Raw genomic sequence first — 17,828 nt, forward strand, 5'->3', positions numbered from 1 at the left:
CTAGTGCTAAGTACACGCTAAGGACAGAGAGAAGGGGCAGTGAGCTCTGGGGGCACTTCCAACCTACAGCTCTAAGGTGACTGGGTCATTCCGCCCACCCCCCCGCCCCTGGCTCAGGGGTTTGCAGGGGAAAGCTGGCCCTGAGATGCGCCTCCCCAGCCAGTCCAGAAGCCTGAGACAAGAGCAATGGTTTATTGAGTCATGTTGCCATGGCGGTGGTCTTTAAAAAAGAAAAGAAGCGTCAAGGAGTAAAGCCCAACACAGAGGGGGGCACAGCGAGGGGGTGGCAGAGGGGAAGTTGAACCCAAACAGAGTTTCATTTACAGTATTTACAGTCAGGCCTTGGGGACAGGCACTGGGGGAGGGGGCAGCTGGCTTGGGAGGAGGATGTGGCCTCAGTGGGTTTTGTTGGTGGTTGTGGTGGGTGGGCCTGGGCAGCAGGAAGCACATTTGGTGCACAGGAGCTGTTGGGAAGGTGGCAGCAGGTTCCTGCCACTCTGCCCATGTGGTCGAGAGGGGAGTGAAGGAGGAAGAACGCAAGGCGAGCAGAGAAGGTGGATGGCTCGAGCTTTGGCCCTAGGCAGACAGGAAGTCAAGGGAGGTGGTTCTCCGGGTGGCACCTGGCTGTGACTTATGGACTGAGTGAAAGTGCTTACAGTTCACAATGGTTACAACTATGTGGATGGCAGACCCACGTGTCATGTACCCCCAGGCCTAGTCAGACCCCGCTCCCCATCCACCATCCCCCTTGGGTTCCTCATGGCTCCTTCTCTGCTTTGGTGGGTGGGTACCGGCCAAGGGCACCTTTCTCCTCCAACTGTGTCTCTTTGGGAACAGGATGGGCCTGTTTCCTCCTGGCTGGGAAGTCTTAACAGTTAGTCCATCCTTCCGCAAGGCCGTTGCATCTTCATGGTGCATTAAGTCCACCGCACAGGGAGCGAGCCACCATGCTGGACGTGTGGCTTTTTTTCACATAATAAATAAAGATTCCTTTGTGGGACTCTCTTGGGGCCTGTCCCAGGCTGAGTCCTCCTGTTGCTTGGTGGCTCTCACTGTCCCCATGGCAACTACAGATGGTCAAAGGCCGTGGCGGTGGTGGGTGGCGCACTTGGCCTTGACGTGGAGCTGTAATAATATGGGGAACCTGATGTGTTCAAAAAAAAAAAAAAAAGAAGAAGAAGAAGAAACATTGCTGGTCAGAAGGGGGAAATGCGCACTAGCCTTCCCTTCTATCTGCTGAGCTGCAAGACAGCACATGAGTTAATCATTGATTCCCTCCAGCATATCTGATCATCAAAGATTAACTCCTCTCTGGCCCCATTTCCTCTTTCTCTGGCCTCACCTTTGGGTTTCTGGCCAGAATGAGAATGGTGGCTTCTTGCATGCCCCCCACCCCTCAATGTTTTGACCTTTAGTGAAGGAAATGGGTTAGAGAGAAAAAGACACTTGCAGAATCCCTAAGATCCAAGCACTCGGGGCGTCTTAGGCCTCCCTGTCACCCTTGTTCAGACAGTGCCAAGTCAGAAAAAGAACTGAACTCCTGACTGGTCAAAGGGCATCTGGGTTTGAGGATGTCCATGGCAAGTACCTTCCTCTGTCTGCTGTTGGAATGGCAATCCTTCAGAGAGAAGGTGCCATGAGCCCAGGCACATCTTACTGCCCACACTGTCCTTTCAGGAGAGGCGGCTTAGGAAGTGGAACTTATTTGGCAAACAGAGGCCAGTCTTTTCCAAAACACCAGCAAGTGACAGCAGGTGGACGGGGTAGGGATGGAGGGAGTGCTTGGGGAATAGTTCTACAGCCAGCCTACAGTACTGCCTGCCGGGGTCAACTCAGCTTTGCTCAGACACTCCCAAGGCCACCAGTTGAGTAGGTGGGGCTCTCATGGGATCTCCTAAGGCCATGTCCAGCCCTGGGACACAGAGTGGTCTGGAAGCTCCCCAAAGGCTCAGTCCCTGGGCCTTGATCCTGACTGCTGTTCACTTCTCAAGCGAAAAAGAGACAATAGTGTGGAACAAAGGACTGATGGGGAAGAAAGCTGGTGCTGAATCCTGAGTGCTTTTGAGGGGGTAGTGGCTAGTGTCCTGTCATCAGCTGCCAGGTGAGAGGGCGTGTGACACAGCTGGCCCTGCTGCTGGGCCCTAAGTCCCTGGAGTCCAGAGCACCTCTCTTAGGCTACCCTCACTTTGCTCTCAAAGCCTGAGCTATGGCATCACATTGAACAGACATGGCCTTGGGGATCAGAAGCAAGAATGATGCCAGGAAGTCTCTGATCTTGGGTACCCCCTTTCCTATACACTGCCCTTCCACATCTGTTAGAGACAGCACATGGTTCATGGCTAACCAGAGGCCTCTCAGCTTCTAAGGCCTGGCCTTGCCTCCCTTCCCTCTCCATCCATGGCATCCCATCAATCCCCACAGAGGACCAGGCAGAGGGGGCCCAAGGAACTTACTCAGCAAGCTGGAGTTGGGGAAGCGCCAGGCCTCGCCGTAGGAGGAGTAGGGGGTGTGGCTGTAGGCATTGCCAGAGTATTCACTTCCTGTTGGAGGCACAAGGTGAGAGAGCCCTGTGAGGTGGCTGGAACTCCAGGTGGGGAGTGCAGGTGGAGCTCAGAAGGTGTTTTCTCCATCCCTATGTCTGCATCCCTTTCTCCTGGTACCACAGGAAGTGCTCTGACACACTGAGGCCTTCAAGAAGCCCCAGGAGGGAGATGTGACTATTCTCACCCCTCATTTTTAGGGGGCAAAAACTCAGGCTTCGGGGCCCGAAGGGGCTCAGAGCATAGGTGAGGGATTGATTGGGTGGAGCGTGCAAGCTGGTCTGGGATTCCAAGGCGCAGATCCTAACCCAATCCCTACTGCTGTCTGAACCTGCAGAGGAGCCCTCAGGCAGTGGATGGGGAGAAGTGATCCATGGGAGAAAACAGTAAATATGGGTATTTTGGCAGAGGGGCGTGGAGAGAGGAGGTGGGCAAGGGGACGGGTGTTATGTATTAAGGATGGGAGGCTAGGTTGTTTTCTGGGTAGGCTGTCCAAGATTCCCTCTGAGAAATCTATTGCTCCATTCTGAGACGGCTACATGAAGCCAACTCGGGCCATGGAGTTGCATAAAGTAGGTCAGATAACTTCCCGTAAGTGGGTTCTTGGCTTTCCCAAAGGAATTATTTACCAAGAAGTTGTTTAACAATCCTTACATAACAATGACCAAGTCAAGCTGATCACCACTGTGGTGTGGAGCTGAACGTGGGCACCGTCCCACACGTCCCCACTCTCATTCTCACAACCAACCCAGGAAGCTCCCATCCATCCTGCCGATGTGTAGAAGGGGAAACTGGAGGGCAGCATGATGACTCGCAATTCCAGATAATTCCACCATGGGCTCATTACAAAGCCAGGTCCCTGGCTTGGATCTTGAACCTGAGACAGGTCTCTTAACTTCTCTGTTTGCCTCACCTGTAAAAAGGCACATATTATTGTCCCTATCCTAGAGGTCATGGCGAGAATTAAATGTGATAACGCTTATTGAGTGCCTAGCACCATGCTTGGCAATGTAATAAGCACTCAATAAATATTAGTTTTTTCCCATTTTCCCAGTACACAAGTGATAAAATACAGCTCAATAGAGGCTCCAATGAGTCACTCAGCTGGCCTCAGATGCTTGTCAGAGAAGCAGGCATTTGCACAGGAGTCATGGGAATGAAGAGGAGGCTGCTTGGAGCAGAGAGAGGCTTCTAGGGCCTCTCCTTGGCTAAGGTCAATGATAGGAGCAAGTTCACAGCAAGAACCTACTAAGTTCCTCAGGGGTAGGGAGGAAGACTGATACAGATCAGGCCAATAAATAAATACATACATATATGTATCTCAATCACCTCAATCATGTAAAAGAAGAGATAGAAAAAGGAGAGAAAAAAGTAAACACAAAGAAGATTAGGAAATAATCAAACCCAACCACCCATCCAACAACTGAAGAACCTGCTACCCAGTTAGGGAAGGATATTTTCTCGAAGCTACAAGTTCAAATGAAGCTTTGACTGGAAGCCTGGCTCTATATTCCCACACTAGAACTGTCTCTTGGGTCCCACAGTGTGAACTCCTGGCATACCCCAAGTCTCACTGGTTCCAGCATTCCCTGGGCAGAAGCCAATTCCATACCAGCTGCACGGCAAGCACCTTGATCCCACTTTACCAAATACCAAACATTTGGCAGGAAGAAAGGTAGGAAAAAAAACAAGGCATTTGCCTCTCATTTTGTCAAGCATTCATGCATTTACTTACCCACTCACGTACCCATTCATTGAACACATACTTATCAACTACTTGTCTGCTTATGTTACAGAGAAGCTGGGGCAGGAATAGGGCCTGGCAGATTGTGCACTTCTGGGTATAGCACCTACCCACCATTAAATCAGTCAGCTTACCAGCAGTCAACCTGCTTTCTTTGCTCAGTACCCAATCCATTCACCTGCTCACTTGGCTGCTGCCATGATGCCTTCCTTCTGTGGCAACAATCTCTCCCTTTTAAACTCATCATCCACCTCAGTGTAGACATACTCGGCTCTCTTCTTTGAAAAACCCTCTTCCCGGCCCAGCATCACTCAGTTGTCCTCAGTTTTGTTGTCTGTCATAGAGTTTCTGCCTTCACCATGTCATTCCCTTCCAATCAGGCCAATACTAATCCTCTCCAATCCCCACAGCCTCTGACTCCACCACCCTGGTAGTCACTTCTGTGTCCAAGCATCCTCCCCCAGAAGGCTCACCATTCCCTCTATGCCCAGTCTCTAGATCTGCTCTATAACTCATTTTTCTAACTCACTCTCCCTGCCCATTCTTCTCCTGTTAGAGCTCTGAGCCCTGTTAATTTGTGAGCTTTCTGTGCATTTTCATCTATACTCTATTCCTGGTGAACTTTTCTAATCTTTTGACATTGGACAACAGCTTTATACAAAATCTGACTTCAGACATATGCCATTCAGCTGGGGATTTAGTAGGCATCTCAGTACTAAAACGGACCACCTCTTCTCCTTGTCTTTCATGTGCATAACTTGTCACCCTCACTCCTATAGTACCCCAAGCCCCAAATCTACAAGTGATCCTTGTTTCCTCTATTTTCTCATGGCGACACCAATTTGAAAACAAGTTTTGTTGGTTTTACCACCAAATATATATCTTCAGTGCCTCTCCTCTCCTCCTCCACCAGTACTTTCCTGAACCAAGCCACTGAAGAATTACTGTGAAGGGGCCTAGTGTGATGACTCAACTAGCTAATCCTCTCCTTGTATGTATCGGGATCCTATATGGATGGCAGTTTGTGTCCCGGCTGCTCTACTTCCCATCCAGCTCCCTGTTTGTGGCCTAGGAAAGCAGTCGAGGATGGCCCAATGCATTGGGACCCTGCACCCGCGTGGGAGACCCGGAAGAGGTTCCAGGTTCCTGGCTTCGGATCAGGTCAGCTCCAGCTGGTGCAACCATTTGGGGAGTGAACCAGCGAATGGAAGACCTTTCTCTTTGCAGCTCCTTCTCTCTGTAAATCTGCCTTTCTAACAAAAATAAGTAAATCTTAAAAAAAAATTACTTCAAGGGTCCCCTAATTGGCCTCTATGCTTGCTTTCTTCATGGTCAGTAATCTATTTTCCCAGAAGTTTGGGTAGTCTTTTCTTTTATATATATATAATTATTATTGTTATAATTTTATAGTACAGTTTCTATCAGCTTTTACCATTACCAACGTTTTCTCATCTTCTAGTGTCACTCATTGCTGTTCAATGTACCCACCTCTCTTCCATGTGCTGCCTGGCCAGTTCCTGCCTTAGGGCCTTTGCACTTGCTGTTCTTTTGGGCCAAGGATGGTCTCTCCAGTTTATCACTTGGCTGGCCGCTTTGAACAGCTTCTCAGAAATGCCTTTCCTGATCAAGCAATCTCAAGTAGTTATCTCCTTCCCCTGCGGCTCTTTATGACATCATTTCATTTTATTGTCTTCATAGCACTTATCACCATCTGCCATTATGCCTGTTCACTCATTCACTTATTTACTGATCACTTCTCTCCATTGTTAGGGTCTAAGTTCCACACAGCTCACGCCTGTGTCTCCAGCAACTGGTGCAATAGAGCCTCACCAGTATTTGTTTAGAGAAAAGTGGCAAATAGAGGGAGAATACAAGCATGGATGGAAGTACAGACAATAGGAAGATTGATGATTGAAGTAGTGCACGGAGGGTTAGATAGATGGATGGAGAGAGAGAGAGAGAGAACGATTTGTATATGGAATGATGGCTAGATGGATCTATTCAACTGGCATTGTTGGTTTTACCATGGAACCGGTGCAAGGGTCATTACCTGCTAGTAGGGAAGAAACAAAAGAGAAGGCAAAACCAAAACCTAAATGGACAAGAGAAACCTGCATTCAGGCCATTTTCCTGTGCCCCTCTTCTAAAGCTTGCTTGTTCATTTCTGCAGTGGGGTGTAGCCCAAATAGCCTTGGATCTGAAGTCAGAAGGCTTGTGTTTGAACAGCTGAGTCACTTAGTATGGTTGAGACCTGAGCATACCAGTTTATTTTCCATGCCTGCTTCCTTTTGTATGTAAGACTACTCTTAAGGTTGAAGAAGAAATAAAAAATAAATTTAGATATATGAATGGCAGGGTTACAGAGAAACGTGTAACAAATGATCACTCCCTTCCTTCCACAACTGATTCAGGAATGCTATTGGCACGCTTTACTTAAAGCATTTATTGTGTGTCTAACGTGTATGCAGTAGGTGCTCAATAAAACGTACTACCTTCAAGTGGAAGGAATCCCTCTTATTCAGTCAACTGGGAGACAACAGGCAGTGTTAAGAGATAGACATGGGATTTTCTTACCCCCCAAAATTTCTTGAGAATTCATTTGATTCACCTAGGAATCAGGTGATGCATTTCAACAGTACTGCAGTTTCTGAAACTCATGGGTATGCAACTTAGTGGGGGCCCATCCGCTGTGTAAGGCAAGGCCCCTCCCATTTCCAATTCACTTTCAGCCTGTGTGGTGGTTGTGACATTTTTTTTTTCCTCTACAGTACCCACTGCGGATCAGGTCTCCTTTGATGAGGAGCCCAAAGCCTCCAGCTACCTCATGGGTCACACTCTGGGCTCCAGAAACCCCTTGACCTGGGCCTGTCCTTAGAGAATGACTCATAATTAAGAGGAAAGCCTTGTGCTTCATGTTTCTTCCTCCTCCTCCTGGAAGCATGCAGCAGGGGAAGGTGGAGGGGTGGGAAGGGGGATGGGGGACCCGACTGGAGACTGGGATTTTGATTGAGAGGCCCCATTATCCACAGTCTTAAAAAAATAACCGAATCTTTTCCTTTTTTATCTTGACCAATCTCATTTCACGCTCCAGAAGAGGAAAGGAGGGAGGGAGGGAGTGCAGGGCTAGGAGGGAGAGAGGAGTCAGTATTCTGTATTTTCAACGCTGCATTAAGCACATCGCCACGGTAACCGGGCAGCAACAAGTGCCAGCTCAGCAGGTTCCCAGGGAGCACAGAGCCTCCTTCCCTCCTCTTTCTCCCTCCCCTTCCTCTGCTCAAAAAAGCCTAGCCCACCTGCCTCTGTACTGGGTGCCCAGAGTGGGTGGCTGGCAAAGACTAACACCTGGCAGTGAGGGAAGGAGGCAGGCCAGCAGGGCTGGCTCAAGGTTGGTATGAAGAATCAAGACAGCCTGAGTTCACAGGTCCTTTCAGATGCTGTAGGACCTCTCCGGGCAACAAAGTCATTTAGTTCTATCTCAGCCATCCCAGAGTTTTTCCTATTTGGCTCCTAAAAATAGTAAGATTAGCCTTAAGGAATTTTGACTGTCCTCCTGTTGTCTAGACCTAGCCATTCCTAAAGACCGTGGTATGACAACTGGCAAAGAAATTCAAATGAGTGGCAGACAGGATTCCAGGACAGTCCAAATGAAGATAGGCTGTAGAGTACCTGGAACTTGGGTCCTGTCCAAATCTGAGCGAGTGTTGGTGATCAAGGATAATATACTGCCATCACTTCATCACCATCACCGTCATTATCATCACCAATAGCAGCAGCTGCATCATTCCTATTCAGACTTGACAGGAAGAAATGACTAAGACTCATCAGACTTGAGTGGCTGGGAGACCTTGGGCTGTCTAAGGGATGGACTCTGGTTTGGCCCATGGTATTTCTCTGGTCCCTAACACTCAATGACTCAAGAGGGGAAACAGAGAAGCTTGGCTGGACACATGGGGCTGTCTCAGACCCTCCCTATCCATCATGGTGGGTAATGTAGGCAGTCTGGGAAGGAGGGGTTTGAGCTGGGGTACATTCAGGAGCCAGGGCTTCCCTGTGTATTTTCTAGAGGCTTTTTACAAAAAGGTGCCCCGCCCCCTCTTTCAGTAACCTTCCAGTGATTTTCCCATAATCTATAGATTGAGTCCTGGCCTCCTCTGGTCCCTCCAGTCCCATATTTCTCCAACACTACCTCTTTACAATGCTCTCCGTTCCACCTGGTCTTGCCCCTTACCTGCCACCATGCCCGCGATGGCAGAAGAGGCATAGCTGCCCTGTCCGCTGGTTGGGATGTGGGGTGGGTATCCGGGCAGCGTGGGCCCCACCATCTCTCGCCCTAGAAAAACACAACAAGGAGTTATCACTCAACCATAGAGACCCCGGACGTGTTGTCTCATCCTCAGGAGGTTCAGCAAGCCTTCCTTAATGCCATTCCCTCTTTCTCCAAGGCTACTTCCTCCCTTGCCTCTCCTCCTCCACGCCCAAACTCATGTCTCCTCTCAGCTCTCCTGCAGGACAGAGACTCCACCATGCGGAGGGCACTTGCTACTGGTGCCCCCTGTCCACCAGCAGTTTCAGTTACCTGATTATTTTTTTACCCATCCACAAAAATGTCATGTATTGAAAGCTGGGGGTTATGCTCCCCGGCTCTTTTTTCATTCCCCACAGCAATGGACACAGCTGGCCTAGGCAAACACATCGGAAAGCACCTGCTTCAGTGTTCATCCCTTCTGGCCCTAGCTCTGAGGAGGACGAAGGACAAGGCCCTGTGAAGGGATGACTGGCCCATCACTATGCTGTCCTGGACCTGTGGCAGGCAGTACTAGTCAATCACCACCTTCTTTCACTGAGCCAGGGAGCAGGTTCCTACTCCTCGGTCTGGCCTCGCAGGTAGATGCCAGCCATGAAGTTGCAAGGAACAAAAAGCCTATTGGCAGGCTACTGTGTGGCTGAGAGATACTTAACACATACCTGAGCCACACACTTGCCAATTTCATTTCTACAAATAGTCGTTCTCAGCAAAACAGACACTCTTCCCTCTCACACGCCTTGAAGAGACCCCACTTCCCAGCTCCACCTGTCCTCTACAGCACAAAGTCATGTCTTCCCCTTCTACTGATTCCACTTGACTAGTGAGCTCCATGCCTCCCCCTCCCTGCCACCTCCATCTGTCTCATGTACCAACAACAGGATCCCTGGCTGTGCTCTTTTTCCACATCCTCATGGCCTGTAAGCTTAGATCAACCTCTTTCAAGCTTCTTGGCAAGGAGACAAGGCCTCCTTTCCCCCGAATCTGCCCAGGTGGTGACCATGGTCTCAGCCTATTTATCAATGAGACTCACTTTACTCTCAGTGTGAAGGATGAATTATCATTCAGTGACAAGTTACTTGGTTGTTGCATTCCTGGAGACAAGTACAGAGTTTCTCCTCTTAGCAGTCCCGACCCTTTATGATAATACTTGCTCGTGGAGGGGACCTGTGCATTGCAGAAAGTTTAGCAGCATCTCTGGTCTCTACTGCCTAGATGCTGGTAGCAGTTCCTGCCCGGTGTGAAAACCAAAAATGTCTCTAGACAGCACTGTTTGTCCCCAGGGGTGGGGCTGTAGGGGAAACTCACCCCTGGGTAAGAATCACCTTGAGGTTTTTTTTTTTGAGAATCACCATGTTAATTATGACTGTTTGATCCAAATACCTTCCAGCTCTCCCCTATTTGGGGGGTATTTTTCTCCCTAGGATTTATACCACCAATTAACCATCTATGGCACTGCTTGTCCAACTTTCTCCACAGAGTCTTTGATACCACAACCTTTTTGAGACCGTGAGAAAAGATGGAAAGAAAGGTAGGTCCCGTGAAGCCCAGAAGTTGTCAGCACCATAGTGACCCTGTTTGAAAATGTCTCAAATATTTAGCAAGGCCAGGCACTAAATCAAGATAGAGCATATGTTTGTGTGGACATTTGGATGTAAATCTATGGGGTCAATGAACAACACCAGGCAGGCATCTTCAACTGCTGTCATTTTGAAGAAAAAGGTCCAAGAGTCAGAGGTTTTGGGGTCCTTATTCTGAATCTATGATCAACTCACCTAGTGCCGCTAGAATAGCCACTTATGTGCCCCAAATCTCAGCTTCACACGCAAAATAGAATAAAGCTAGAAGTAGCCTTAGGAACCTTAATTATTATGACTGAGATTATTAGCAGCGTCATGCTACAGAAGGATGTTGATACGATGGACACATTCCAGAAATAGATGCATGTCCATGGAATTCTTACAGAACTGATTCTCTTTAAAATGAGCCATGCAGATCTATTATTCCTCCCCTCCCCGCTCCGCCCCATGAAGGTTTTGGGAAGCCTGAATGCTACCCCCTACTTTGTTTTAACTTTTAGTATAGCACTGCACTCCTCTCCCCACCCCCCATGATTTGTGCTAGATCAAATGTGGAAACCATTGGAATTCCGCAGGTAGCCTTAGTTCACCTGACACTGGATCATCAAAGGAAAAGATCAAGGGCTGAAAACAGAGGCAGAGAAAAGGGAATTTTAGTTTGCCTGGTAGTAGGGAGAGAAATTCACAGATGGCTCCTCTAGGTAGAAATCTGAGCTTTCTGTGACGAAGACTGTGATCCAGTGGACCTGGGACTCAGCCTCCTTGGCCCTTGGATAAAGCACTTGGCCAGGCATGCTCATGAGAGGGCGATGTGCTGCAATGTCAGGGAGAGCAGGAGGAGAACGGGGTGGAGGGAACGCATGATGGAGGGTGGAAGCTCATGCAGCCCTGATGTCTTACTCGTTCCTCTTCTCTTCTCTTCCTGCACCCTGAGTGAAATGTCTACTGCAGGCCAGACTGTGGACAACAGACTCATCACTTCGTTTTGCTAAACCCCATCTCTTCCTCTGTCATGGGAGGAGCTACTGTAGTTCAGAACTTGTAAACTGTATTCACCTTACAGCTTAATTGCCTGACGGGGGCTTCCTGGAGGACATTCTGTGCTGAGAAGGCTTCTGAGGCAGTACTGGGGTCTACCATCATGGCAGTGGCACTGTGGGAGCTGTGTCTTGTTCTCAGGTCCCCTATTTGCTAGTGTTGGTTCCTCCTGGGCCCAGCAATGGATGTTTCCCTTACTCCCTTTGTTCCCATCCTCAACCCTTCCCTCTCCACGTCCTAATCCCTGCAACTTCTGGAATAAAAGAACAGAGTGGGGGCCTGGTGCAGTAGCCTAGCAGCTAAAGTGCTCACCTTGAACACACCAGGATCCCATATGGACACTGGTTCTAATCCTGGCAGCCCCGTTTCCCATCTAGCTCCCTGCTTGTGGCCTGGTAAAGTAGTTGAGGATGGCCCAAAGCCTTGGGACCCTGCAAGTGTGTGAGAGACCTGGCAGAGGCTCCAGGCTCCTGGCTTCAAGAACAGCAGAGTGGACCCCTGAAAGACTGGGCTTGGGACAGCCTCACTTAGAACATGAAACTGTAACCTTTCCAGAGTCCACCAAACTCTTTCCTTCAATTCCATCAAGACAAGACTTCAAAAGGCTGGTGGGAAAGTTAAATGAACAGGTAATGCACACATTCCATCAATGTTTCTGAAGACCTTTCATACATGGCTTCTTCCAAAAAGCCAGCAAACAAAGCCCAGAGCCCACAAGCCACATTTCCTGGTGGCCTAACCATGGCCTCTCGTCAGTTTCTCTGTTTTTTAAAGTTCTTTATCATCAATGAGTCCTCGCTGTGCAATGTCATCTCTTCTATGCTCAGTCTGCTACCAACATGACCCTATTTGTAAAATGTTGATGCAGGCATAGACACATGCTTGTGGACTGTGACTGGGGCTAGCTAAGAAAATGGTAGCACTTCAGAAACACAGGTAAATATTCTAAATGTTGGTAGAGGGCAGCATCAGAAAGCTATTGCTTGGAGGCATTCAGAGAGCAGAGGTGCTTCCGGACTCTGTTCTTTGATGTGCACCCTCGCTGTAACAACCCCTTTTCAGCTCCTTATCTTGCTCTCATAGCAAGCAGAATTTATGGCAGTCCAGAAATCTCTTTGCAGGACTAAATATGATTTGGTACAAAAGGATGGAGGAAGGCAATGGACTCTTTGATGATAAAGCCCAACTCTGAGCTTTCTGGACAGCTGAGCTGGCAGCAGCCTTGGAGCAGCAGCGAAAACAATGGCCTGCATGGCTCTGTCGCAGCCAGTGTGTAGGGAATCCATTCTGAGGTGATTGAAGGGGGGCTGGCAGGACTGCTCCCCAAGCTCTGCATCTCCCCTTTCCTGGCTGAATAGGGGACAAGCTGAGACGCACGACTGTCACCCTAGAACTCCCACCATCAGGGTCACCAAGCTGAGAAATGACTCAAGAGAAAAGTCTAGGAAACAGGTGAATGAGCTCCAGGAGAAGCGGCGAGGGTCCTTAGGGGCTCCCCCAGAGCAGGTGAGCTGGCAGGGAAGTCACAGGCTGGAGCCAAACTGACTGAAGGATGAGAACTCACTGGGTGCTGCCTCCTCTCCTCGGTCTGCAGCATTGCCTAGGAGTCACTTTTCTCTGCTTTCTCTCCTTTCAAATTCACCTCTTTTCCCAGTGGCTAGGTCTGAAAACCTCAAACCCTTGAGTCCATTCCTTCCCAGTCTTCCTCCACCTGTCATATCTCCCCAGCCCTCTCACCATGGCTCAACCATGAGTGAGGTATTCAAGTCCAGTCTTGAGTGGAGGCCAGCTGAGGCCGTTGGTTTGTAGGAAGCTTCAGGCCAACACTTGGAACTCAGCAAGGATACCACCAGCACTTTGTGTAGCATCAGCAGGGCTGGCCTCAGAGCTGTGAACTCTAGTCTTGAATTATTTCTTGTTCTTGGCCACCTACTAGGGTCCCAGTCTCCCCACTCTGGAGCCAAATCTTCAACCTTTGGCCTTTGTCCATCAGCCTTCCTGGGTACCCACACGCCTGCTCTCTGCTGCCAGATGCCTTGTTCCCTGAGCCGGATGACCTCCAGGTCCTGCAGCTGACCTGGTGACTGGGCATGTCCAGTCTGAGATGACACAAGTAAGAAAGGTCACCCCGACTGGCTGCATGCCGACAGAGGGTATCTAAAACTCCAAAAAGGTGACAGGGAGGGGGCAAAGTGTGGGCAGGGGGCTTGCCCTGGGCTGTTCCAACTGTGAGGAGTCATCAGAAGGCATATGGAAAAGGCATATCATGCAAAAGTTGTGTGGACTTCAATTTTAAGCTCACCTTTTAATTCCATGCTCCCATCTGCTCAGACAAGCCTATACTCTGAGGTCTCTACCTTGCTCCTCCAGCTGTCGCTGGTCCCTCCCTCTCCTCTGAGCTGGTCCTGCCAGGCCTCTCTGCAGTTCACATGGTAAAGGCTGAACTGTTCTCCAACTCAGGTTCTTCTTTGTAGCTCCCAGCCCTGACCTGATACTCCCATGAGATGCCAACCTGTCCTCTACTCAAACTGGCTGACACATGCCTCTTCTACTTGTCTGCTGCTCCCCTGCCCAGCTGGTATCATGTCACTCAGCTCCCAGGTTTCTCTCCTTTACTCACTTTGGTTAAAGTAAATCACTCGTCTTTGCTGACTTCACTCTCTTGAACTTTCTTAGCAGTGAGAGGGAAACTTTCTCCCTTCAGATCCTTAAGCTCCGCTTGCGTGCCCTCACCACACTGGACAGCCACCTGTTCCAAGAGGATGGATCTCACTTGAAGCCAGGATGAAGAGGAAGAGAAAGTCCAGGTGCCAGACAGGGGGGAAATGGAGTCTGTCCAAGCAGACATGTGAGCTGGCTTGTGGAAGGTCTGCCCTTTGTAAGCCCCGGCTTCACACTATGGGCTCTGCTGGTCTAGTTGGGACTGTGGTTTCTGCAAAGACTTTTAAGGGAGCACCGTGAGGCCCAAGCTGCTTGATACCCAGTGTTCCACATGGACTGCTTGACCCTGGGTCGTCTGTGCACCAGATAACATCCCATACCCAGCTAGCCCCATCCTCCGCCTCATCTTCCCACTTGCCCCTGCTCTAGTATCTCAGGGTGGTTAGGGTTGGGGAAGTGTCTATTCTGCCCCTAAATACACAGAGTATCTGGACACAGCTCTCATGTCCAGGACCTTCTTCCAGGGAAGAACTGAGAGCTCGCTGGCCTCATCCCTTGGCCCTGCAATGCCCGGGGCCCACATCACAATCTTATCCTTATAAGTCCTTCAGGTTCCCCGGTGCATCATGGGATGGTGCCAGTGCTCTTGCTGCACTCTTGCCTCTTGTGGCCATGGTAGGCTGGGCTGATGGTCCTTGTGCCAGGGAGACCCAGTTCCACCTGAGGTCTCTGGGCTAAAGGCTCCTATGCAGAGTCCTGGCCCAGGTCCTTCCCTCCCTGGGCTTGTCTCCTTTTCAGCATAAGGAAAGAAGGGTTCTGGTGCTCCCTTTACACCTCCAGCTTCAAGTCTTCTAGGAGAGGTGCTCCCCACCTCCCCTCACTGTGACTCCACTTTGCTAGTTATTGACTGTGGGCAGGTGCCGCCATGAAGTAGATATGCATATACCTTGTGACCAACAGGGACTCACCCCCAAGTATTTTTTAATGAGTCTGACCCAGAAACTGGTTTCAAAAGTTAATGCCTCTGAAATTTCACTTCTTTTTCATAAAAAAAAAAAAATCTCTCTCTGTGTGTGCGTATAAGTGTGTATGCCAAGATCAGATGTCTCCTTTATAATGCTAACTCCTGGCTGTGGGGGCCTTGTTCTTCTGTGGGATCCTGGGGTACTGCTCCCTGCCTTCCTAGCACCCCCCCACAGTACCTCTCTTCCAAGGCAGACAAGATCAAGCCGGGGGGGTCTCTGGCAGCTGGTCCTGAGGAGCCCCCTCCTCCCACCCCCGCCCCACAAAGCCTGCACAGCCCGGGGCCTCCCTGTCATACCTGAGAGGAGGGCCTGGCCCGTGAACTGCCCGTACACGGAGGCAGCATGGGGAAAGGCATTGAAGGGCGGGACCGAGGCACCGGCTGGGACCCCGGAGCTGACTTGCTGCAGATCCAAAAAGGCGGAGCTAGATAAAGAGGAAGGGGTGGAGCTAGAACTGGACACCTCGGGGGTTTCCTGCTTTATGGCGAAGGGTGAATGAGGATCTGCCGGAGGGAGGGAGACAACAAGGAGAGAGGGTTGTGAGATGAGGGGACGGGAACATGCACAAAACAAACCATGAGATGGGGGGAGGGGCAGAATGGGAGGGGGTGGGGCGGCGGCGGGCATGGGTGGGTAGACAGGGTGCTTCCCTCCCCCGCCCGGGGTCTGGGGCCAGAGTAGGGGTACACCCTGAGCCTGCGGTGAATGAAGAAGTGGCAAGCAAGGCTCTATCTCCCTGCTGTGTCTTTAGCAAGTGTAGACGGAATGCCTGAGCCAACGTGTGTATGTGCCCGCCTTTCCCCGCCAGAGACAAGAAAAATGAAGACCCAGGAGGAGCAGAAGGTCAAACGTTCCGCCCCCTGGGCTTGCCTCGCTTGCCAGGCCCAGACCCCAATCACCTGCCTCCGACCAGGCAGCCAATGCCCTTCAATTGGGCTTCACAGCTGAGGCCGCATGGCCTTAAGGGGCTTCTGGCATCATACCTGCCACCACAGGGTAGGTCTGGTGAGTGGAGAGGTTGCGTCCCAGGGGCGTATTAGAGGGTGTCAAGGTGGCCTTCCCATCGTCCAGGGTGCTGTTGAGCAGGGGCAGCGGGTAGAGGCCCTGAGGAGGCAAGGAGAGGTCAGCTTACAGACATCCTCCAGGCAAGACACATAACCCCCCAGGTAAAGCTCTTCTCCTCCCATGCCCTTTCTGTCCAGCCCTCTCAGCATCCTTCACCTGCTCCTGTTCTCTTAGAGCCCTGCTGCTCTGCCCCCAGTGCCAGGCCCCAGACTTTCCTTACCACCTCCCCAGAATTCAAGGTCAGTTGGTAGCGAGGGCACCCGGGAACAGGATGAGCGCTCACTTCAGAGGATGGTGCCCTGGCTGGACAGTGAGCCTCAGCTTTGTGTTTTCATGGGCCCAGAGTACAAGACAGTGACAAGGACAAATAAGGACAGAGACAAGTCAGTCCAAAGACTGTTGAGTCTGCCTATTCATTCCTTAATTTGCCTCCAGATGCAGTTAAGAAACTCATCATACTCCCACGCGGGGTGGAGCCAGGATTCAGACGCAGGCAGTTGGGTGCCAATATCCCTGCTAACCTAGACTAGCCCTCCTCTTAACATGGTGGGGGAGCTGACATTAGAGCTTTGCTTCTGCTGTCCTGCTGAAGTCACCTCAGCAGCCCTATGCCAAGCTCAGGTGATAGGGTGCCCTGCTCTATAGCTGCAGAGCCCAGATGCAAGGGCCCAGTTTTGAAAGGACCAACTCCAAGCCTTTGGTGGCAAACTGTAGGACAGGTGGATTTCTTCTTCTTCCTCTCCATGTCCAGGTACAGAAACTTGCATTTGCAGCTTGAAAATGATGCTTGTGGTTAATATGGTGTGAAAAGGTATCAAGTAGTTGGGAGTTTTCTCCCATAAGACCTTAAGGTAGACTCTTACTAGACTCCTTTGACATGAAATGCTGTTCCTTCTGTAAAGAGCTTGCTCAGCTGCAGGCAGGAGGCCGGCTCTGCCTGTGGCTCCCTCCCACCTAGAAGGGACAGCACATACTTGTCCCTCACACAGAGTTCGCACACGTCACCAGTGTGATAGGTGAAAGGTTGCACAAAACTGAAATTGGGGAATACTCTGGGTTACACAACAGCTTCGCTAGAGGTAGTCGTTGGACCAGGCTCTCCAAGAAGGCCCAGCACACTGGGCATGGCTGGATGTTGAAGTCCATTCTGGAGGCCACCATAAGTGCATAGTGGCAATGACGGACTCCATGGTGCTCTGGCTCCATGCCTTTTGGAGGAGTCCACTTAGAAGCAGAGTAGAGTGGCTTAGAGCCTGGTTTAATGTAATTAAATGTAAATTAAATGTAAATGTAAATTCAAACAAAATATCCAATTTCTAGGGAGTGTTAGAAAAGTTTCAAATACTGTATGATGGACTAATTCCATACTGAAATATATACTCAAAACTGTACAGCTGTTTCCAAGCTCAGGCAAGTCAGTAAAAAAGAGCAAAAAATCCTCCTATGGAGTCAGATGTTTAAGTGTTGTTGCATTGAGTGGCCTCAATATCCTAGTGATGATTGGATCTGTTTAGCTGTTGGGGACAGGAAGGCACAGTGCTTTGGAAATCGCGCAAGTTTGAGCCCTGGTTTTACAATAACCTGTTAAGTAGCTTTGGTCTTCTTGACCTCCATGTGCCTGCTTTCCTCTTTTGTATTAACTAGGCTTGTAGAGTCTAAGATGAATGCAGAGTCAATGAGCTCTCATGGATGGTGCTTACATAAAGATCTTAAACGGCTTGCTGACCACTGATACTACTAGTCGTTGTAGGTATTATTCTTTTATTTCAGAATGATGTGAAAGCTAGAAGCTGCCAAGTTCATGGTCTCTATCTGGATAATATTCTCACTCTGTTGACCTGCTCCCTGGTGGATCTGCACAATAGAGAGTGG

At 50.0% G+C, this 17,828-nt stretch overlaps 1 protein-coding gene across 2 annotated transcripts in view; it reads right to left on the reverse strand.

Annotated features, from left to right (window-relative positions):
- Positions 1 to 279: 279 nt before the first annotated feature.
- Positions 280 to 17,828, reverse strand: part of PAX8 (paired box 8) — a 54,644-nt gene continuing 37,095 nt past the window's right edge. For both annotated transcript variants that reach the window (XM_004590738.2, XM_058667639.1), the window contains exons 7-11: positions 15,875 to 15,995; positions 15,188 to 15,394; positions 8,513 to 8,614; positions 2,454 to 2,540; positions 280 to 1,144 (exon numbers count right to left, since the gene is read on the reverse strand). In XM_004590738.2, the coding sequence (XP_004590795.1) occupies positions 1,068 to 1,144; positions 2,454 to 2,540; positions 8,513 to 8,614; positions 15,188 to 15,394; positions 15,875 to 15,995 (594 nt within the window). In that variant the 3' untranslated portion in view covers positions 280 to 1,067. The remainder of the gene's footprint in view (positions 1,145 to 2,453; positions 2,541 to 8,512; positions 8,615 to 15,187; positions 15,395 to 15,874; positions 15,996 to 17,828) is intronic.

The sequence above is a fragment of the Ochotona princeps genome, chromosome 8 (genome assembly GCF_030435755.1).
Source record: "Ochotona princeps isolate mOchPri1 chromosome 8, mOchPri1.hap1, whole genome shotgun sequence".
NCBI lineage: Eukaryota > Metazoa > Chordata > Mammalia > Lagomorpha > Ochotonidae > Ochotona > Ochotona princeps.